This window comes from Protomyctophum bolini, assembly GCF_963924005.1.
Source record: "Protomyctophum bolini genome assembly, chromosome: 23".
NCBI classification, from domain to species: domain Eukaryota; kingdom Metazoa; phylum Chordata; class Actinopteri; order Myctophiformes; family Myctophidae; genus Protomyctophum; species Protomyctophum bolini.
The window spans coordinates 3,095,687-3,119,683 of record NC_137884.1 but is presented as its reverse complement, the minus strand read 5'-3'; the positions used below and the strand labels follow the sequence as shown (position 1 = coordinate 3,119,683).

Sequence of the window (23,997 nt, the reverse complement as noted above, 5' to 3'; positions counted from 1 at the left end):
ACCCAAGCGACAGGTTGCCGCATCAGAAACCCCGGAGCTTCCTTTGGCCGCGCATGGAAGTTCAAGTGTGAGAAGGCTGTTACTAGTTAGGATAGTTAGGACTAGGAACCAAATGGACACTGATGTGGCTGACATTTTTTTAACACCACAAATCTTGTACAGGGGTCCTACAAAATCTTTTCAGATGCGGGGGTCCGCGGCCAAATACACATTAACTTAGCGGTCCTTGACATGAGAAGGTTTGACAACCAAATAATCTCAACATCATCGTCTCAGTCCGTCAACAACAACTTGTAGACAACTAAGGCTTTAACTTTCACTAAGAGGTCACCTATAAAGGGACAATACTACACAGCAACATTGTGAGAACAAATTCCACTGTGATAAAGTGTGTGACAAAATAGTAGGACTGTGACTTTGATCCACTGAAACCTCTCATTCTCGCCATGTGAGGCTGTCAGCGGAGAGTTTTGGCGCCATCTGCTGGCTAGAACCTCTACTATATTCATACTCTACTCTGCATTGTGCTCTATAGTCCCAGTTTTCTGAAGGCGGCATACCTATTTCCTGTTCATTTCCCCATAGCTTTGTTTCATTGGCTCAGAAGCTGAGTTTGAACTGGAAACACACGACACCAGTTCAAATGTGTTTCCAGTTCAAATTGGCTGCTGAGCCATTGAAGCTATGGGAAAATGAATGGGAAAACACAAAACATATGTACGTGTGTAATGGTGATTTTTCTTCCGGTACCGCGGAACGTCACGCGCACACGCACGCACGCGCATACATGTGCGTGCGTGTGCACATAGCAGCTGATAGCCTAGCCTATATTGTATGTATGAGAGTTTTACAAAAGTAGACTTAAGTTAAAATACAAACTTCTTTACTGCACAGTAGCGAAACTAAAACGTTTGCTTTGGACCAATCTGTTCTTTGATGGTGGAGGAGGCATTCTTGTTGTGTGCAGAACAAACAGCAGCAGTACTGCTGCGCAGTAGCCTATACTGGAGCCATACTGCTGTGTAAGTGTTGCTTACTGGCTTACCGTGTATGAGAAGTTAACGTGCGCTCAGGTAAACGGTTAAAGCTGTTGTTATGCAAAGTGGTAGCTACTTGAATTGGGCAGGATACTTGACACGGTGTGAAGCTGTTAAATCTAGTAAACCGCCAGTAAACCTAGACAACTCAGCACTGGGTACTGCGTGCGTCTTGGAATGTCTCGTGACCCGAGGTTAGGTGCGGCTTCTCTTGAATCTAGGGGGTACGCGATGCACGTGCACCGTCCTGTTCCGTACCCGCGGCCGCGCGTCACAATTTCTTTGGTATGACACACCACTGTGTATACGCCGCCATCCGAAAACTGGGACTATACAGTTATTCTCATACACGTTGTGCGTTTGCGCCAGGGGGGCAGTCAGACAGATTTTTTGTGAAGCCACTAAGGAAATGAAAGTTCATATAATGGCCTGTTGTGGCGCTATCATTGGGCTCAAAAAAACCCATAGCCCCATAGAAGTCCATGTATTTGGGCCCAACTTCACCTAGACTGTATTACCTTAATAAACATGGTCATGAATACTTTTCGCTTCCAGTCACTAGTTTAAAGTCTCATTTCTAATGTCATAATATTCTTTTTGGAAAATGATGGCCCCATTTATAAAAAAAATGACCATAAAGTCGCGCATGTTCTGAGGGGCGTGGCTACCGTTACAGTTCATGAACGGGATCCCCCACCCACTCGAGTCAAAATAAAAACCAACGAAGAAGAAGGGGGGAAGTCCCGCCTCGTTGTCTGGGCCAGCCAATGGTCAAACTGGGCTCAAACTGGGCTCAAACGGATCTTGAAAGATGGCGACTTACAGTGCAAGGGATTTCAGGCTTCATTTTACGTTCATGTTAGACCCGGGGAACGCTTTGTCCATATTTTTTACAGTCTATGGTTTGCGCTCGTCTACAGTATATATGACGCACCGACATAGCACACTTCACGCACAGCGTCGATTTCTTTATCAAAAGATGCACATGACTACACCTGCATGCTTTCAATACATAATGTTCATGTAATTGTTGTGTGTGTGTGTGTATGTATGTGTGCGTGGTGCAGAGTCGCGCTGTGTCCTGCTGCCTGTCGTCCTGCGTCTCCTGCATGCCCACATGCAGGAGCAGAGGGATCTGGTGACGTGCGCGCGCATCCTCACCAGCATGCTGTCACTCATCCAGAAGGAGGAAAGCACCACGGGGGTGAGTGCAGTATACATGCCATGGGGTTTAATTAAGCAATAAGCCACGAGAGGTCTCAGGTTACCGGGTATTTTACACTGGCTGGGGGCATAGGCAGACCCGACGCGCAGCGGAGGGTCTTCTACCCCGCAGCCAGTGTAAAATACCCGGTAAGCTGGGGCCTCAAGTGGCTTATTGCTTTTCTAAAACGGTTACAAACATTATAGCAATATTAACCTAATAAAACTATTACATTCACAAAAGTATCTACGCTTTGCGCCACCAGAGCGAGCGAGCCAGAGCCACAACACTTCCTTGTTTTGCTCCGCAAGTAGACTATGTGACGGGAGAATAGCGCTTGATATCTTTACGGGGCTGCCTGGAGCCACACATTCACAGTCATATGAGGCGTGCGGTGCTTAGACGCCCGCACGGCATGTGTTTGTAAAGCAATGAAGCGCTCCCCTTCCCCAGTTCAGCTACAAGGCTGCAGTTTGATACAAAGTGATTGAAGGAGTGGGTTATCGGTGAGTCACGTGACGGTAACCAGCCAATCAGAATGAAGTATTGGGACTACCCGTTTTAGAATGAGATATACTGTACTTAGGCCAGTGCTTCTCAAGGTCCGTATATGGCCTTAGTCCTACTCCTCCTCCCAGCCAGTCTGCATTACAAACAAGAAAAGGAAATAATACACACAGTATAACCCCTTTTGGTTATACTTTAGCTATTTTGGAAGAATCTTACAAATGTGGCGCAAATCTTTGAATATATATATTCTTTCAGAGCGAAGGTTTTTAACTTGAATCTTTTGCTTCTGGGTGGGGTCCCTGGAACAACCTATTTTCAGATGGGGGAAATAGTTTGAGGACCACTGACATAGAAACATAGGTTTTTACTACATTTGTAGAATCTGGTCTCAGGTCTAAATTGGGTTAAACCCATATAAAGACCTGAGTCCGTTTCTACAAGGGCCTTCGTTCTCACACTTTTCCCTAATCATTATAATTCTTTCTCCAAAATATCAGCGCGGCACAAAGTGACGCGCTGTGAGCTTGCTATTTTTGAATAGCCAACACTCTAAAATGATGATACACAGACGCTTAATTTGCTTTACGTCTACCACTGCTGGGATGAGGAAGTAGGAGTTTTCTGAATCGCTGGTTACTTAGCAACTGCAGTGAAGCAGGGCTGTGGCAGGTGTGCCTGCTCCCTGCTGCTTATAGGACCTTTCTTTTAATTAAAACCTGTGCTGCTTCCAAGACCTTTTAATTAAAACCTGTAAAGATTAAGCACTGCATGGGCTGGTTGGGTGGAGTGTTGTTGATCTTTAAAGCCACACACATACAATCATTAGCATTAGAGTGGATCTGTGATCATAGTCTACGCTGGTCTGTTTGAAAATCCAATACGAGAATGGTCAAATGAATAATTCAAAAAATGAGCGCGCACACACACACACACACACACACACACACACACACACACACACACACACACACACACACACACACACTTTACCTCAGCTGCATTCTCTCACTTGCACTGTCTAGGCTAGAAGACCTGCAGACACAAAGAAGAACAGAGATTACTTATGTATTACAACTCTCACCGTAGCGGTAATTCACTGAATTGTAAAATGTAAAGCCTGGGACCGCGTGTGTGCTTGCGTGCGTTCGTGCGTGCGTGCGTGTGTGTGTGTGTTTGTGTGTGTGTGTGTGTGTGTGTGTGTGTGTGTGTGTGTGTGTGTGTGTGCGCGTGCAGGAGGCGGTGGTGTCGGAGGAGGTGGAGCTGATCGTGGACAGTCTACTGGGGGTTCTGCTGAGAACCATCCTGGAGATCACCAACAGACCCCAGCCCACAGGGGGCGCACTCCGCTTGCAGTTTCAGGACGTCACCGTACGTTGCTTCTGTGTTCGTTTTCAGCATGGAGTCATAAAGTGGCGCTCGGTGGCGTTATGATGAAGCACCCGGAAGAACGGTCTACTTCCCCATTTTTATGATTCGGACAACCAAAGTTCGGTGTCCAAAATGACGAAGTGCTCAATGTTAAACTAATTCTGGGCGGGAACCCCTTTTGGTGTTTTCAGCGTTATGTTATTTCTTTAGCAATTGAAAAATAGCAGATCTGCTATTTTTGAAAAAGCATAAAAATGTGGTTCAAATCTTTGAATATATATTCTTTCAGAGAGAACGTTTTTAACTCCTATATCTTTGCTTCTGGGGGTGCCCGGAACAACATATTTTCAGATGGGCGTCGGCGGCCAAATACATCTAATTCTGGGGGTCCTTGACATGAAAACCTTTAGGATTTAGAAGATTTATTTTTTATTTTTTATTTCAGTCAGGTCTAAATACCCCAGCTGCGCGGCCGGGGTTTCCTCGTGTTAAATGCAGGGGTCCGCCTGCAGTTCTAGCTTCGACCACTATACGTCTTTCCGGCTTCGGCGCTGCGCCATCCTTTTTCTGGGGGACTTGGTTTTCAGAAAAGACAAACTAAAAAGAAGGGAGGGGGGGGGGGGGGGGGGTGTAGGGATGGATGGAGAGTAAGGAGAATCAAGCCACAAATGAAAATGTGTCGAGGAGAAATCGATGACACGAGAACGTTTGAGAAACCCACAAGTCTTAGTTATACTTTGGAGAGTATACTTTCCAAATCAATACCCGTACAGTGTAATAGTTCTCTTACATTCAATAACAACTGTCCGTCTCGTCTTCTTGCCGATCGCTGTGTGTGTGTGTGTGTGTGTGTGTGTGTGTGTGTGTGTGTGTGTGTGTGTGTGTGTGTGTGTGTGTGTGTGTGTGTGTGTGTGTGTGTGTGTGTGTGTGTGTGTGTGTGTGTGTGTGTGTGTGTGTGTTGCGTTGCAGGGGGAGTTTGTAGCGTGCCTGCTGGCCCTGCTCCGTCAGATGAGTGACAAACACTACCAAAAGCTGCTGCAGAAGTTCACCAACAAAGACGACCTGAGGGTAAGAACATGCACCTGTGTGTATGTGCACGTTGCGTGCATGTTGCAGTGTGTTAGCGACACAATGCGTCGTGGACTTGTGAGGTTGTTGTTGTCAGTACTTTTATTTTTTTTAAGGATTTGATTTCAAAATGTTTGCAAACTTTGTGCTCGTGGCCCCCTGATCAAAAATGTAATTGGATTAAATGAGGCATGTTAACACGCACACTCGCCTCGTTTTCGAAGGGGGTCCTTATCACAAATGTACACACAGAGTACAATAGAGAGAGCATTACAACACATACGTCCATGCCTATACATGAACAAGGACAACTTAACAAAAAGACAAAGGCCACTCCCACACCCGATACCGGATCACCCACAAAATAACAGACATCACGCATTAATATATATTAGTAAAGCCTGCTCATGTGTATACCACTCTCCTTTCCAATTGTTCCCCCCCTACTTTGGAAACCTGTAAACTAACAGTGGCCCGCCCCATCCCTTCAAAGTGAAACCTCATCCTGAATGTAGTCGCCGTCGGGTGGAAACCCCCAAATCTGTTACTTTTCAGGAAATGGAACAAAAGAAAATCTGAAATAGTGAACATTGCAGATCTACAAGCTTCTAAAGCGATGCATCGCGAAGCGTTTGGGCTTGTAGATCGGCACTATTTGCACTACTTTTGCTTGACACTCTTGTCCTTAAGTGATGGAAAAACAACAAAAACACATAAAAAGTACACAGAAAGGTTTCTGCCTTTATATATGATATAGCCTGTGCATCTCTTCATTTACTGTTCTGGAGTGATTCATTTTTTCACCTCCTCTCCATTTCTCGTCGGTCTCCATCTCTCTCTCTCTCTCTCTCTCTCTCTCTCTCTCTCTCTCTCTCTCTCTCTCTCTCTCTCTCTCTCTCTCTCTCTCTCTCTCTCTCTCTCTCTCTCTCTATCTCTCTCTCTCTCTCTCTCCATTACCATCCAGCTCGCCCACTCACATCAGCAACCATAAGAACCTCAGAGAAGTGAATGAGTCACCACACTGCAGTGGCGGAAACTCGTGCCGCACACCTGCATTGTGATAGATACCCGTGGCGTGCAAAATACTGTATTTCTCTCTCTCTCTCTCTCTATCTCAAATGGACTCAGTCATCCCCCAGACGTTCACACAATGGGTGGGCTCACCCACCACATCGCTGCCTGTGACGTGGGTTTCTGCAGTCAGAGAGAGAGAGATGGAGAGACAGAGGCATTCGTATACTTGTTGGTTTGCATGGTTTGGATGAGTTTATTCTGGAGGGTTTTGGTGCTCAAAAAATCAGCTGCTATCTGAAATAGCAGAAGATGCCCGAGGAGCTCCACTCCTTACTGATGAAGTTAAAAGAAAATAAGATGTTCTGGGTCAGTCGCATAATCCTTCATTAAATATGTTCATCAGACAAAGGTCATTTTCTCCCGAAAGGTCACGTTTTAACTTTTTGATTTAGCCCTATAGAGCGCCGCAGTCCCTCCAACTTTCAGAAAAACGAGTGGCCCAGGAAATGAAACCTCAATGCATTCTCCCATCGGCACTTCTAATATAATTTATTTAAAGACGGTTACGCCGCGGACAAAGCCAACTCGGATCGTGACAAATCATGACAATGAACACAATGTTTTGGGCCGATCAAATAATTTATAAGACGAAAAACAAAACAAATAGTGTTGTCTCCTGACTTTCTTTTCTTCTTTCTAATGATTTGATCGGCCCAAAACATTGTGTTCATTGTCATGATTTGTCACGATCCAAGTTGGCTTTGTCCGCGGCGTAACCGTCTTTAAATAAATTATATTAGAAGTGCCGATGGGAGAATGCATTGAGCTTTCATTTCCTGGGCCACCTCGTTTTTGTGAAAGGGGTAGGGACTGCGGCGCTCTATATACTTAGCTGTACAACGAATAGTGAAAAATAGACAATCAGCTCCCTACGTACTGCTCTAGCCTGTAGATCTGTTCATGTTTATACTATGTATATATATTTTCTCTCTCTCTCTCTCTCTCACTGAGAGAGAAAGATATTGTGAGAGAACCCAATCACTGCAGAGTTCACGCCACAGGGGAAGGATATTGCTATTCTGAGAATACGTCATTGTCGGACTGTGTCGAACGATAATGACTATCGCCGTGACGCAGCGAGGGTGTTTTATGTAAGATAGAGGAGAGGAGACCGCCGTAATCATGCAGCGTTATAGTTTGATCCAAACTATACTTATCTGGTTGAGATGGATATAGCCCTGCAGGGGAGGAGGGCCTGTTTCACCACTTCTCACCAGTGGTGAAAAGTTATTATTAAATTAGAAACATGCTCCAAAACAATTTAACTTCCAATATTAACAACTTTCCAGGAAAACAAGTCCAAAGTCACTTTGGGCTGTCTGTGCCAATCACAAATTTCTTTGTGTGCACATGAATACATTGTTAAAATGTGCGCGCGCGCGCGTGTGTGTGTGTGTGTGTGTGTGTGTGTGTGTGTGTGTGTGACTGCTGCTTTGGAACGGATTAAAGACTCAGATGTGTTGTGTTGAGGTGACTACAAAAGCCTTGTCATCTACAGCAGTGACCTGAGGGATTAGACACAGCAGAGCAGATGGGTAATTCACAGCGCAAGTGAAACAAGACGGCAGGCAAAGTGCTTGCTCTCCATTTTACTGAGCAAACATCAACTTTAAGCACGCACCAATCTCTCAAACTGACCTCGAAAAACCTTCCGTTGATGATGACACATAAGGAAAGGATGTCGTTTGAAAATCGACAAGCTTTGAGCTTGCAGATCTGCTACTTTTGATTATTCTGTGTGACACCGCAGTATGTATGATCAACTATATTGGTCATTTGTGTCTAAGAGACGTTCTAAAGCAGGGGTGTCCAAAGTGCGGCCCACGGGCCAAATGCAGCCCTGGGCCGAATGTTCTACGGCCCACAGCTTCATACCTGAATTGTATTATGAACGGCCCACCCAAAAGTATGGGACATTTTTCATTGTTTTTTTTTCCCAGAGTATCATTTGTCTGTGTTCCTTGTATTTTTTTCTCCATTTTTTTATTATTTTACTTTGGTCTTCTGGTTACATTTCGTAATAGGACATATGGCTGATAAAAACGGCCAAGTTACACTTGTTGTTCACAGCACACACACACCTGACAAAATACCATTGATATTAAATATTGATATCATCATCATTGATTGAAGCCTCACACCATCAAAGAGCGATTATACAGTTCAAATGCAGTGTGTGTTGCGTGTTTGTCTGCTCGGAACATTGCCAAGCGTTTGTGTTTCATCTCCAATTTCAGTTTCTGCTGCACCACAAAGGCAGCGAGGGACCTATAATGTTGCACCGTGGTGCTGCTGTTGTGCTTAACACATTCTGACCTGAGATCAGATTCATACGAGGTTTCCACTGGACACACACTGGTATGATTAACCCATTCTGACCTGAGATCAGATTAATAAAATGTCAGTCGTTCTTCGATTTTTCAAAAATAGCAGACCTACAAGCTCGTAGCGCGCCACTCGGTGGCGCGCTATGAGCTTGTAGATCTGCTATTTTTCAATAGCTAAAGCATAACATGGTGCTAACACCAAAATGGGTTCCCGTTCAGAATGGGTTAATAATCATGAGCTACTGGATTTGGTTCTGGCTCGAGGCACATCTCTTTCCTCCTCTCTCAATGCTCTCCCCTCTCTCTCTCTCTCTCTCTCTCTCTCTGGTCACTTAATCCAGGGGTTCCCACGCTTTTTTCATAGCCTCCGGTTGTGAAGAGATACAAATTGCCAAAAGGCCGATCTGCAAGCTCACAACGCATCGCTTTGCAACGTGTCATTTTTTTGACGTGTCGTTAAACTGCCATAATACTCATATGAATTGAATTTGAATCGATATGAACATTCTGTGCCTTGAATCAAACAAATAAGCATAAAAGTGAAGGCATTTATAATGGCAGCCAGTGGTAAGGTTTCTCCTGTATGTGCTATGTTATCCCAGGACTTCCTGCTCCAGATCTTCACGGTGTTCAGGATCCTGATCCGACCAGAGATGTTCCCCAAGGACTGGACCGTCATGCGCCTGGTCACCAACAAGTAAGACCTCTCAGTCACTCAGCCCTGGTCACCAACAAGTAAGACCTCTCAGTCACTCAGCCCTGGTCACCAACAAGTAAGACCTCTCAGTCACTCAGCCCTGGTCACCAACAAGTACGTAAGACCTCTCAGTCACTCAGCCCTGGTCACCAACAAGTACGTAAGACCTCTCAGTCACTCAGCCCTGGTCACCAACAAGTACTGTACTTGAGTGAAAGTTTGAGGCATTTGCACTTCACTTGAGCATTTCCAATTTCCAATACTTCTACTCCACTACATCTCAGAGGCAAATATTTTTTCATTTGTATGAAAACTTTAGTTTCTAGTTACTTGGATTATTATTGCAAAACATTTGGTCGGCGACGACTCTCTCAATTCAGGAGATATTTGGGAGTGAAATATCCGTAGCAATATTATCCTGTAGTGTGTGTGCAGCCAAAAGATCCAGTATAAATGTCTAAGTAAAATAATTGTACGTAGCTGAAAATCAGCCATTACGTTGTAAAATCAGCCATTTAGACTAACATTAAAACATTCCAGGTGACTAAAATGCTGACTAAGACTAAAATCACAATTTGCTGTCAAAATCAACACTGCGCCACGTCTCCCTCTGCCTTTCTTTCAGTGTGATCATCACGACCGTCCTCTACCTTTCTGACGCCCTGAGGAAAAACTTCCTCAACGACAAGTTTGACTACAAGGTAAGGGCGAAGGAGTTGTACAGCGAGGTCCGTGCACCTTTTTAAGTAAAAGGTGCAGTAATTCCACAATGTCCAAATATTTTGTAACATATTTACTGTACGTGTGCATCATTTCTGTCCAGTCTGAAAAGGTGGGTTTTGAGTGTGCTTTTGAACATGTCAAATGTGGGGGCAGCTCTGATGTGGGCTGAATGAGTGTCTCAGCGGCAGTGTGTGATAGCATGGGACGAAGGCGGGCGATGTTGCGGAGGTGAAAAAAAGACAGTTTTGGTGATCTGGTTGACATGGGGCTGGAAGGAGAGTGTAGAGTCAAGAATGACACCGAGGTTACGGACTCGGGTGGAGGGGGTGACAGTGGAGCCATCAATAGTGAGGGAGAAAGAGGAGCGGGTGAGTGAGTCGGGGCCAATGATGAGAATTTCAGACTTATTGCAGTTGAGTTTGCATCCATGTTTTAATGTCAGTCAGGCAGGAGGTGAGGGTGGAGTGGGTGATGGTGGTGATGGTTTTGGAGGGGAGATACAGTTGTGTGTCATCGGCATAACAGTGAAAGCGGAGGCCGTGACTGCAGTTTATCTGACCAAGGGGGAGCATGCACCTATACGCCGTGGGTGACAGGTGATGTGAGTGATTGGCAGATGTTAATAGAAATAAAATGGTGTCTGTCAGTGAGGTACCTGTATGATTGGAACCCGGAGAGGGCAGTGTCAGTGGTTCCAAGGGTGGATTTGAGGCGTGAGATGAGTATTGAATGGTGTCAAAGGCAGCACTGAGGTCAAGGAGGATGAGGATGTTGAGTGAGCCGGTATCAGCAGATATCAGTGACTCTGAGGAGGCAGCACTGAGGTCAAGGAGGATGAGGATGTTGAGTGAGCCGGTATCAGCAGATATCAGTGACTCTGAGGAGGCAGCACTGAGGTCAAGGAGGATGAGGATGTTGAGTGAGCCGGTATCAGCAGATATCAGTGACTCTGAGGAGGGCGGCTTCGGTGCTGTGTTTAGTGCGAAAACCGGATTGAAATTGTCCGTAAAAGGTGGTTTGTTTCCAGGTATGTAAAAGTATTAAACAATAAAATTGTACACCCGTCCACCAGTGACATCATCGTTAGGCAGATTTTATTTTTATTTTTACTTAATTTAATTTTTATTGAAGGAAGAACAGACACAAACAACAACTCAACAAGACAATACGGGAAAGAAAAAGAAAAGAAAAAAGACAAAAAGTAAAAGAAAAAAAGGCTGCATTTTTCATATAACAATAAACATTCAATGAAATTCTATTGCAATATCACTAGGCTGAGAGAAGAGATTCCACTTTTCCCATTTTATCCTCTTGTAGTCTCATTATCGATGGCTTCCATTCTTGCATTGCAACTTTTTCAGGAAAAGAAAGGGTTTCTGAACTGCCCACACAGCACAGGGCTATTGCCCAAGGTTCTCAGAAGGCACGCACAGCGGCTTGGCTCGCTCATCAAGCTGAACTGAACATATTTGTTTCTGCCCGAGTGAACACAATCCATCCACCCCCCATAACTGCCTTACACACATGCACTCTAAGTAGCCTTTTGTGTTTAGTAATTATGTTGTGCTTAATAGATACTGAGTGCTTACATGTCCCAGAGGACATTCTATTGTGTTGTTGGTGGTATTTTCATTTTAATAGGAGTGTGCTGCAGTCACATCCCCTTAGTATTTTACCTTATTGAGATAAATGGGCAGAAGGATTACGCCTGATTCATAGCAGACCTAATCTGAAAATCTGCAAACTCACACAACGTGTCATCTCGTGATACATTGTGGAACTGGTAGATCGGCTCTTTTCAGCACGGGTGGGCAGAGAAAGCCAATTGGTTGAGATTTAATGCTTGCTACGACGTTAATTTTATTCTCAGCCGGAATTGACGGCTGAAAACCAACCCCCTCAGTGTTAATTCCATTGGTCTTGCTAAATGTTTTAGTTGCCTTAGGTTCTGAGATGAAATAGTTTTTGTGAGTTTTTTAATCAGTGAATGCGCAAACAGGGGGGGAACAACTGACCCCTATCAGCAAGGGGGAGACAAGCTTTCGTGCGACGTTTAATAACACTGCAGTATCACTACGTCACCTGCAGGTGTGGGACTCCTATTTCTACCTGTCTGTGATATTCATCAACCAGCCCTGTCTTCAGCTGGAGTCCTTCTCTCCCTCCAAGAGGAAGAGGACACTGGAAAAGTAAGTGTATATATGCAAACTCACATGCATGTGCAGTGCATGCATGTACTGTACTGTGCACATAAATGCATGTGCACGTACCGTATGTACATGCACGAACACACACACATGATCTTGTGTTCTCTTTGTATTCAGGTATGGAGATATGAGGGTGATGATGGGCTGTGAGATCTTCAGCATGTGGCAGAACCTAGGTAGGGATGAAACGCCTTTACTCTCTCTTTCCAGTTCTAATCAAATTAAAATGTACATTTGTTGAGCACATTTTGAACCATGGTTGATCAAGATGGAAAGAAATACAATCAAAACAGCATTATGCAAGAAAGACAGGTTACAGCGTCGGTACACATCAAGATAATAATGTTGTTTTCTCAGGGATAATTTATGTTGATTTAACGTGTGGAATGTGTGAGTTGATGTATGTAATATGGCATAGACAGGGGTTTTCAAAGTTTTTCATTTCAAGGCCCCCCCAGATGTGTATGAATTAAGGCCACATGTAGGCTTGGGGACAAGACTTCAGACTCTGACGCCATGAGCCCTTGTTTCCCCCTGCAGGTGAACACAAGCTAAACTTCATCCCGGCGATGATCGGTCCCTTCCTGGAGGTGACGCTGGTTCCTCAGCCGGATCTGAGGAACGTCATGATCCCCATCTTCCATGACATGATGGACTGGGAGCAGAGACGCAGTGGGAACTTCAAACAGGTACACGCGGCTCACCGGGAGCAGGTATAGCTAATCTGAACTGGAGTCACTGCAGGGTGCACGCAGGGACTATTATCGTCGCTGTCGAGGTGGAAACCTTGTATGTCCAAAACCGTCACTTTTCAGGAAATGGAAAAAAAGGGGAACCACACTATTATGAGAATCATAAATATTTCAGAAATATTCCAGAGAGAGAGAAAATAGACGATCTACAAGCTCACAGCGTGTCGCGAGGTGATGCATTGTGAGCATGTAGATCGGCTATTTCGGGCGGTTGGGTGGGATGGCGATTGTATATCAAGCAGAGGCATGTAATTCCCTTTCCCATCACCCCCCTCCACAAGTCAAACCCGGAAAATAAAGTTTCTGTGCTTCTGATTGCCGAGTCCCGACTGTAATCGCCTGCTATGTGATGTGTGACTGTGATCCTGTCAGGTGGAGGCCAAGCTTATAGACAAGCTGGACAGCCTGATGTCAGAGGGCAAAGGAGACGAGACGTACAGGGAACTGTTCAACAGCATGTGAGTCCTTGCCACCCACCCAGAGAGACGGATACCAGAGGGGGGCGGGGTGCAGGGGGGGGGGGGGGGGGGATGAAAGAGAGATGAAGAGAGTAGAGGCTGGCTGAGATAACGGCTTGAAACAAAAACTAAACTATTTGTTGAATGACAACCATGATAATATATATACTGCACACGATATACAGTGCAATCTCGTAGCCTGGAGGCAGGCACAGACTTGACTTACAACCACAATATGTCGCTATGTCGACCTCATGTTCCTTGCATTTAAGTATAGCTAATAGGCATTATTAAGCCTTAAGGTGTGCAAGGCTGTCGCATGCCAAAAATAATAGATTCAGTGTTCAGAGACATTGCCGTACAAAGTATAGGCTTTTGGTCACCAGAGGTAAGTGATCAGTGTCTAAGGGCGCGAAAGCTCTGGTCACATTTCATCCGTCACACATTGGCCTCCTTGGCCAGTCGTGCTCTCGCACCCTGTCCCACCCTGTCCCACCCTGCCCCACCCTGTCCCACCCTGTCCCACCCTGTCCCGCGGTCTGTGCACCCGGGTTTGTGCCCCGGCCTGCATGCTGTGGTGGGATGTGGGAAGTGTTCATACAGTGTGTGTGTGTGCTTGCGCCCGTGTGTATGATGTGCGTCCGTGCTTTTTGGTGGCGTTTTGTGCAAGTTCAAACTCTCCTTGTCTGCATACACAGTGGCGCGCTGTGCAGAACAAAAAATATTATAAATCATAATATTTTCATATTTCATACTGTTATGGCTCGTCCAATTCACACCTCACACAACTCATGTTTTCTCTATTATATCCTGAGATAAAGAAAGAAGCCACGATACAACAACTTATTTTTTTAATTAGTATTTTTGTACATATTTGTTTTTTATATTATGGATTGTGTATCTGACCATGTGGTTACTTTGTCTATCTGGCGTGTGCACAATTGTCTATCTGCCACATAAGAATACATTAACCCATTCTGAACGGGAACCCATTTTGGTGTTATAGCATCATGTCGTGCTTTAGCTATTGAAAAATAGCAGATCTACAAGCTCATAGCACGCCACCGAGTGGCGCGCTACGAGCTTGTAGGTCTGCTATTTTTTTTTAAATCGAAGAACGACTGACATTTTTAGAGTCTGATCTCAGGTCAGAATGGGTTCATCAGACCAGTGTGTGTTCAGGGAGAAACCTCGTATGAATCTGATCTCAGGTCAGAATGGGTTTCTATCAAGTGTGTTTCTAGTATTGACAGCTGGCAGTAAAACTAGTGGGGAGGGGGGGGTTAATTAACTATTGTCCCTCCCATTTCTACGCCCCAGAGGTGTTATGGTTAGAAGTATAATTTCCCGGCTAAATACACCATTCACTCCTTGAATTGTTTCATCGTCTTTTTTGTAGTCGATCACATCACTTTGCCTTTACCACCCTCCATCGTGCTGTACAGTGTGGTAGCCTACATTTCAGAAGGATACAATCTCTGAATCTGTATCTGTACAATACCGTGTTTGTTCAATCACAGCAGAATTTGGAAATTGAAGTGTATCATTTCAAATGTATAATTATGCAGAGTAGATGTGCAGGTTAAGCGTTCAAGCAAGTGTAATATCATTATGGTTACCCAGTCTGTAAATCAATTTGTTTGCAATATTCCACATGCAGATTTCTTACCTTTTGGTAGATTTTGTTTCTTTTTATGAAAAGCAGGGAATCATAGCTTCAAATCGACATATTGGTTGTTCGGTTTGGCCCACCAGTTTTGGAGATATGACTTATAGAGTAATGTCTTGCAGAAAACAGCGAGAAAACAGGCTTGAAAGGTTCACTTCTGTGGACTCTAACATTACACCTAGCTACATGTATAAGCATTCATTTCATATTTACATGTCGATTTATTTCAGACATGCTCTAATATGTGAAGAGTCTGCCTGTGCTATCAAGTCATTTTGGATAAAAACAAAAAAAGTTAGTCAGACATGACTATCAAAAAGAGTGTCTCTCTCTCACACACACACACACACACACACACACACACACACACACACACACACACACACACACACACACACACACACACGTTATTTTATTTTTACATTTACTATAATAATTTCCCCTTGGCTACTGACCCCACTAACCCCTGAACTAACCTGTGTGAGTGTGTGCCGATATTAATCCTATTAATATCAATTTGTTCCGCCTATGCACCCCGCCTGGAGTAGAATACCTCTGTTTGGTCCGTACCCTAGGTAAGATGCTCTCCTCTTCGCTCTCTTCGTGTGTGTGTGTGTGTGTGTGTGTGTGTGTGTGGGTGACTGGGTGTGCGGGTGGAAATGGGGAGGTGTGGGTGGGGATGGGTGCCAGTAGCATCAGGGAGGGCAAACAGGAGCCGGCCAGTGGTCTTCAAAACCTTTTCGTGTCAGGGACCAGCAAATGTATTTGGCTGCAGACCCGCTTCTGAAAAGATTTTGTGCCAGGGACCCCCATAAGTGAAGATTTGTGTTGTTAGAAATGTTTATTCCAATTCTTTCTATAGTACAAGCTCACCATGTTTCGCATTGAGACATTTTTTTTAAAAGCAAACCTAGTTCAAGTGGTTAAAACTGACCCCACTTTGAGAACAACTGCTGTGGGGGGAAGTAGTGAGCATGTGAGGGGGAGGAACTGGACGGACATTTGCCTCCTACTAGAAAGAAAAATACAGAAAAGAAAAGGAAAAACCCAGTAATTGGCTGGCAGAATTCAGAAACTATAATGAACCATTATTTGGAGTGCCTACTCTGGTGTGACAAGCTCAACTGGCTGTCAGAAATGTGATGACATAACAATGAGCTACGTACAATAATGAAACCATTGCACATTTGGAGGAAAGCTTTACTTGCCGTTGTATTTTACGGATCATTTGCCTGTTAATGTAAGCTTCTGCAACAATCAAACTGTGTTAATATGGAGAAGAGGCAAAAACAATATTAACTTGTTTAGCTTTTTTTCTCGCTTTTCATGATGGCCGCCTTTCCTCTGGACCCGGGCACAATTGTGAACGTGTAAATGGCTTGGAGAAACGAGTTTGAGACAAACACAAATAACAGGCGCTTCTTTCTTTAGAGCACGGGTTCTCAACCCGTGGGTCGCGACCCCTCAGGGGGGGGGGGGGTCACCAAATTATTTTGGGGGGTCCCCAAGTTATAAAAAAATAAACCCGGAAAAAAAAAAGGTTTTTTTGCAACACAATGCCTGGAAAATGGAAATTAAGAGTTGACATAGTTGACTTTCCTTAATGATTTAATCTGGTTTCAGTATTAATTTATGATGTATTAAGACATGGCCAAAGCATTTCCGGGAGTCCCCAGACAAAATCGTTTAGAGAACCCCTGCTTTAGAGAATTTTTTTTTTTTCTGTCCCATGCTGTTGATAGACTGCTGTCTTTTAGCTTTCCTTTCCATCAGGCTAATGAGTTTCTCGTATGTTCTTGTCTTGGTCCTGTTTTTGTCTCTTATTCCTATTGGAACTGTTGCGACGACACTGTTTCTCTCCGTCTCTCTCACTGTGCCTATTTACTCTATCTTTCGGTCTCTCTCTCTCCCTCCCTCTCTCTGTCTTTCTCTCCCTCTCTCTGTCTTTCTCTCGCTGTGCTCTAGCCTGTTGAAGAAGATAGAGAGAGAGACGTGGAGAGAGAGTGGCATCTCGCTGATTGCTACCGTCACTCGACTGATGGAGAGACTGCTGGACTACAGGTTAAGACTGACACGCACACGCACATTTCCTCAAAGAGATGCACATGACACATCTAATGCTGGAATGACTTTGAGTGACAGCTGTCAGCTTGTCATGCCTTTAATCGGGCGACTTACTGTACAGCAGCTGTGATGAATTGCTCGCGTCCTCCACAGGGACTGTATGAAGCTGGGTGAGGTGGATGGGAAGAAGATTGGATGCACGGTCAGTTTGCTGGTGAGTAGTCAGACAGACGTACAGGCCGTCATTAATCCTAGGGTAAATCGTCACAGCAGTGATGGATGAATTGAACATACAGAGATTATAGAGAACAACAGTGAAGTCATATTAAAAAAAGTCATATGGGGCCAGCCGCGTAACTAGATGTCAGCGGGCCCTGACGCAGGCTGATCTTGATTTTGGCTTATAAACAGCGCAGTGTAGCAGTTGTGACGGTACCTGTCTTGATTGTGAACAGAGCAGCAGCTGCAGCCTGTAAAAACAAGCCCAAACTGCATTTTGGTTTATAAACCGCGGGGTACTGTACAGTTGTAGTTGTGATTTGTGCACTACCTGGCTGTCGGGACTCGAGACTGGGAAAGCCCACTGCACACTCGCCACAGACACTCCTGACTTCCTTCACGTTATTAGCCTACAGCCCTACACTCTAGAGCTGTTGGGAGGCGGGGCACGTGTGTGCCTATGATGTGTGTGTGTGTGTGTGTGTGTGCTAGCAGCAGCCACCACCAGGCTCCGCCAAACTTTGTTCAACTGAACTATCTCTGTATGTATTTATCATTTTAAATACGGGGTCTCAGGGGGTGGCAGAAAATCTCTTATTTGTTGGTCTACCTTTCCAGAACTTCTACAAGACTGAGTTGAACAAAGAGGAGATGTACATCCGTTACATCCACAAACTCTACGACCTGCATCTGAAAGCCCAGAACTACACAGGTGTGTGTGTGCGTGTTGTGTTGAGGGTGTTTGTGTGTGTGTGTGTGTGTGTGTGTGTGTGTGTGCAGTATGTTGGTATTACTGTGTTTTCCATAAGGATTCAACGTTGTGAGCTTGTAGATCGGCTATGTTCAATGCCATCCCCAAAACATGTAAGTATAGCAATTTAATTGTGTGTGTGTGTGTGTGTGTGTGTGTGTGTGTGTGTGTGTGTGTGTGCGCGCGCGCGTGCGTGCAGAGGCATCCTACACCCTGCTGCTCTATGATGAGCTGTTGGAGTGGTCAGAGCGGCCACTCAGAGAGTTCCTCAACTATCCCATGCAGAGCGAGTGGCAGCGCAAAGAATACCTCCACCTCACCATCGTACAGAACTTTGACCGGGGGAAGGTAAGAATCCCTCCACCTCACCATCGTACAGAACTTTGACCGGGGGAAGGTAAAAGCATCGCTCCTGATCTCTCTTCATCATTTAACAATCGCAAAAGTAGCCAATCTATAGATCGGCTGTTTATGGTGAAGATATGTTGGGCCTATATAGAGCACTATGGAATCTGGTCAGTTAAAAACACTTTGACCGCATTACCCGCCATACACGACTTATTTATCCCATTGTCTTTCCACGCGTAATACGCTAAACCTGCTATGACGTAACCGGAAATCAAACTATGACTCGCTTGCAACTAAGGGCTTCTGGGAAACTGACTCCAATGCAAAGTGAACGAGGGGGAAGGGACAATCTTATAGCTCGCTTTGCTCTCTGTCTATGAAGTGGCTTTTTTGTCGGCTCAATAACAAATCGTGGGACTATTTTCTGGGGGGTTTTCATGGATCAAAGTTAGCAAGTACTTCGGCGTTATTGCTCCAAAGGTAATTAAATAATCCCGGCAGTCACGGTATCTTGTCAATCATATCATAACGTGTGGAATGTGTTGCGGCACTATGTAACTTTTAATGAGTCAAATGTAATTTAGTCCAATCTGTATATTATGGGTATGTTAACACAATAATAACGTATCCAGCTGGGGTATTTTGTGTCCTTGCTCTTCTATTGAGACATTTAGATTGTGTCAAAGGTCATGTCTCACCTACGTAGACACAGGATCTGACACGAACTTTAACCTGATGGTCAAGATTCAAGCAAGCAGGCAGTAGAACTAGCAGTAGAATCCACAGTAGAACTTTAAATATAGGTTTAAGAGATTCATTTGATAACATCTTTGGTAGACGCTTGAGTCATGTACTGTAGCTATCCCCTAAGTATTACAAAGTCATGACTTTGTAAGTTTGTAGATCAGCTAATTCAAGAATTTATGTTTTGTCATTTATTTGTATTTAAGTTATTTGTCATCATCTGCCCCGTGCAACTTTATGAAGCCTAAAGTACTAAAAACCCAAACATAAATAGTTTAATTGTTTTTTCATTATGTTCCGTTAATGTGACAATTAATCGTCAAAAGTTTGTAATCGTGACAGCCCTAAGAATGCCTAGATGTTTATCTGTTGCTTCTGTGCTTTGTGAGTGACGAGCGATTCTCCTTCACTCTGAATGACTCACTCTTTTAGCACATAAACACACCCAAACAAAGCAGACACTGTCAATATTTGATTGAGCGTCTTCGGCAGAGAACATCCATCCAAGCATCCTTTTTGTACAGACAGAATTAAATGAACACTGGAAAATCTTACAATGTTTAATGATTAGGGTCTCGGTATAGCAATTAAATCTGGATCTTGGATCATATATCCAAATGGGTGTCCTTGAGATAAAATGAGTTTGAGAACCAACTGCCAGTCATAGTCAATACAAGGCACGACTATTTCCAACTAAAAATATTATGCAGGAAAAAAGAAAAACTAACCAGGTGCTCGATGGAGATACGTATAAACACGTGATGATGATAAAAAAGGTGCTCACATGGGATCAAACGGGATCAAGGCATAAAGAAAAGGAAACAATCCGGGGACACTCAAGGTTAAAACGAGGAGGATTTAAATTAAAAAGGCAGAACTGCCGACACGTTTTGACCAAACCGCTCTTCGTCGGGGCCAAGAATGATATTCTATATATGAGATTATTATGCGTTCTCTCTCTTTCCAATGATGCCAAGGTGCGAACCGGGTATTTATGAGCTGGTACTGTATGTGTCAAAATACAAATAAATAATGAATTGCATTTTTAATGAATTGCATTTTTATGGCGCTTTTCTAAGCACTACGTGCCTACTCAAAGCGCTTTACAATGGTTCATTCATTCATACAACGGGAGGTGAAGCGGCGAACAGTCGACGCCAGCGTCCTCACTTCCCACCCCCAATCCAACCCTTGATGCTGAGTGTCAAGCAGGGTGGCACTGGGTCCCATTTTTACAGTCTTTGGTATGACCCGGCCGGGGATCGAACCCCGACCTCCCAGTCTCAGGGCGGACACTCTAACCACAGGGCCACTGAGCTGGTAATAGCATTTTAACACTCACGTTATACAAAGGTCAACCACAAGAGTTACAGCAACTCTCCTGTCCTTTCTCCCCTTCCCTCTCTGTGTATGATTGAGCAACACATCAATCGTGCTGGCGTCCATTGTCTATAAAATATTTACCTTGAGGGCCCGTGTGTGTGTGTGTGTGTGTGTGCGTGTGCACACGGATTGCTCATTTCCACCTCGCTCCCACAGCGGGACGGAGCGATTAAGTGACGAACGCTGCTCCGTTATAAACGGGAGCGACGGTGCCAAATCCATTGACGGAAACATTCCGGGACGACCGACCGGCAGCCGATGGCAATCACTCCTTATTGATTGATTGAGGTTGTTGTGTTGGCTGTATAAATGTTTAGTAATATGGCGGCTATGAATTCCCCCGTGTTTCTTCACTAGTCCGATCCAGAAGAACAACAGTTTGCCGGCCACTGCTACTAGAGCTGACAATGATGTTATATCTTCCCTTCTTCTTCTCTGGAGTCCTGCCTCAAAGCAGGCCAGAGGTAGAAAACTGTCGCTCCCTGATGTCATCGCTATAGGGACACATGCGTCAGTAAGCAGGAACTGGGGAGGGCAATGAAGGACCGGAAAGTCTGGCGTGGCGTTGTGAAATCCATGATCTCGACCGCGGTCGGAAAATGATGATGATGATGATGAATTAATTGCGGTGGGCGATTAATCTCACCCTGTTGTTGAGCAGTGGTGGAAAGTTACTAAAGTACATTTACTTCAGTACTGTACTTAAGTAAAATGTTGAGGTATTTGTACTTTACTTGAGCATCGGATCCAAATAATGTACTTTCCCTCCACTACATACATGTATGCAAAAAAAAATATGTACAGTATTAGTTAGTTACTTTGTACATGATTTTTTTTAAATACTTAGTTTTACAAAACATCTGGCTGGCTGGCTCTCTCCACTCCTTCAGACTCCATGTCAACTCTACTGTCCCATATGGGGACATTTGTTTGGTCCATTGCCCCAGGCATTAAAAACAAACATTAAATCCACAGTGTAACAACACCAGACAATATAAGACTGCATGGACACATTAAATCAGTGGTTTTCAACCAGTGGTCGGGGGACCCCCAGGTGGTCCCCAGCTAAACGAAGGAAAGTTGGTAACCAAATGGGCTCTTATAGGTCTTTAACTCTTTAAGAGCATAAAATGAAACCATTTGACCCTTATGGGTCCATTTTACGCCTCTCAAGAGTTAAATTATTGTTATACATCTGCTTTATTAACTTACAAGAAGTCTGCACAATTAGAGAATCTAGAGGAATTGTTCTTTTGATCAAGTTTGCCTGTTATCTCTCCTAATGGTATCACTACCAACATCAATACAATAGTGTCGCAGTTCCCCCCCCCCCCCCCCCCCCCTCGAGAGACCCGGAAAATACATCTCCGTAAATTTTCCTCATAGACTTTTCAGAAAGTATTTATTTAAAGACGTTTATGCCGCAGACTTGTCACTGATTGATTTGTCACTCGTGACAAATCATGACGATAAACACAATGTTTTGGGCCAAACAAAGAATTTAGAAAGTAGAAAAAAACGGCAGGTTACAACACTTTTTTTTGTTGTTTTTCTTCTTTGTAATTATTTGTTTGGTCCAAAATATTGCGTTTGTTGTCATGATTTGTCACGACTCGAGTTGGCTTCGTACGACGCTTAAAAGGTCTTTAAATAAATACTTTTTCTATGGGGAAAAATGCAATGGGATTAATTTCCTGGGCCTGGCGACGTCATGAAAGGGGGCGGGACTGCGACGCTCTATACAGCATGGAAAATATTCAACATCTTTGGATCTCGGAGGCAAAATGTCATCAAATGTGGCTCAAATGCCCAATGAATAATGGACATTGACACAAAAACTCTCTCCTACCAACACCACCACACACAGCTCGGCCTCGTAGGGGCTTGTTGTTCTCAGAGGAAGCGGCGTGGTGTGGACTCCGTGCAAAAGTAACTGTTCTCAAAATGCTCAAGCGCTCGCTGGTCAAATCTCACGCGAGCTCTGCGGAGCCATTAAAACCGGCACAGCTCGTTACTCACCGTCCAATTTCACCACTGAAATTCGCCACCGACGCCATCTGCCGGCGCCGGCCGCCCGGGGACGAGAAGGCGCTGTGACTGGGGGAGGGCTTCTTTCATTTAATTAGCGAGACGGGCGACGGCTGAGAGCCCCAGAGCACAGAGACAGATTAGCCTCCACTGGAAATTCCGGCACGTCGCTGCCATCCGGTGGAGAGAGGTTGACACTGCGGTGACACTGGCTGTGGGACTTTGGTAGCCTGGTTAATAAACCAGACCGAATCAGCCGCTGGCAAAAGAAAAATTGCCTGCCGGCGGATCCGTGCGTTTATTAACCAGGCTAGGACTTTGGTGAGGCGTTGCAGACAGAGAGGTGGTCTGCAACAGTAGTGTTAGGGGGCTTTTTGGTGGGGTTCCAGGGGATCCCTATAGCTAAATGTCTTAATGTTTAATCAGGTTTAACCATTTTAGTCCTAATTTATACTATATATATTGAAAATAGCAGATTGAGCTTGTAGATCTGCTATTTTCAAAGCATTTTGAAAAAAATCTTGAATCATTTTGAAAAAATCTTGAATCATTTTGAAAATGCTAAATCATTTTGAAAATGCAACTTGGGAAACAAGGTGGTTTGCCATTAGCAAGATTATTTTTAAGCTGTTACGCGGGGGCCCCCAGTCAAATGAGGTGTGGATTAATTATTATAATTATTAATGAATTATAATTCAGTTCACTTGAACTTTTAATGCAACACAGAAGGTGGATGATTGACTATGCAATGTGTGTGTGTGTGTGTGTGTGTGTGTGTGTGTGTGTGTGTGTGTGTGTGTGTGTGTGTGTGTGTGTGTGTGTGTGTGTGTGTGTGTGCGCGCGTGTGCGTGTGTTCCCTCAGTGTTGGGAGAACGGCATTATCTTGTGCAGGGAATTGGCAGACCAGTACGAGTCCTACTACGACTACAGAAACCTGAGCAAGATGAGGGTGAGTGAGTGAGTGAGTGCTCAGTAGCACTTAAACGAAAACTACCCCGTCTCCCTACAGGTATCAATATACTTTATTCAGATTAGGTAGTCTTTACAGTTTTTTTTTTTTTTTTCAAATTTTTATCCCACGATTTTGTAACCCAGTTTTTTTTTTCACCCAGTGCCAATTATCTAAGTAATCCTGGGCGCTACACTTCCTCTGCCAACCTGGGGGGGCAACGGACTGACCTCATGCCTCCTTCTATGCATGAGGAGTCCAAGCTGCTTCTTTTCACCTGACAGAGAGGAATTTCCCCGGCCGGACATAGCGCGTGGAAGGGACACGTTATTCCGACCAGTTCCTTTCCCCTCCATCAGGCGCCCCGGCTGGCCAGGGGGAGGTAGTTTTAGAGACCAGGATTACGGCATGTTTTTG

The 23,997-nt window shown here is 44.5% G+C and overlaps 1 protein-coding gene across 1 annotated transcript in view; it reads left to right on the top strand.

Moving 5' to 3' along the window:
• Positions 1 to 23,997, top strand: part of LOC308310606 (dedicator of cytokinesis protein 4-like) — a gene marked incomplete at its 5' end in the record, with an annotated part of 197,731 nt that overhangs the window by 113,345 nt on the left and 60,389 nt on the right. Inside the window, 14 exon segments of the mRNA XM_080756990.1 lie at positions 2,105 to 2,241; positions 3,985 to 4,119; positions 5,089 to 5,187; positions 9,191 to 9,285; positions 9,911 to 9,986; positions 12,097 to 12,197; positions 12,333 to 12,391; positions 12,756 to 12,904; positions 13,340 to 13,425; positions 17,060 to 17,155; positions 17,312 to 17,372; positions 17,996 to 18,089; positions 18,328 to 18,476; positions 23,494 to 23,580. Of these exon segments, the coding sequence (XP_080613116.1) occupies positions 2,105 to 2,241; positions 3,985 to 4,119; positions 5,089 to 5,187; positions 9,191 to 9,285; positions 9,911 to 9,986; positions 12,097 to 12,197; positions 12,333 to 12,391; positions 12,756 to 12,904; positions 13,340 to 13,425; positions 17,060 to 17,155; positions 17,312 to 17,372; positions 17,996 to 18,089; positions 18,328 to 18,476; positions 23,494 to 23,580 (1,424 nt within the window).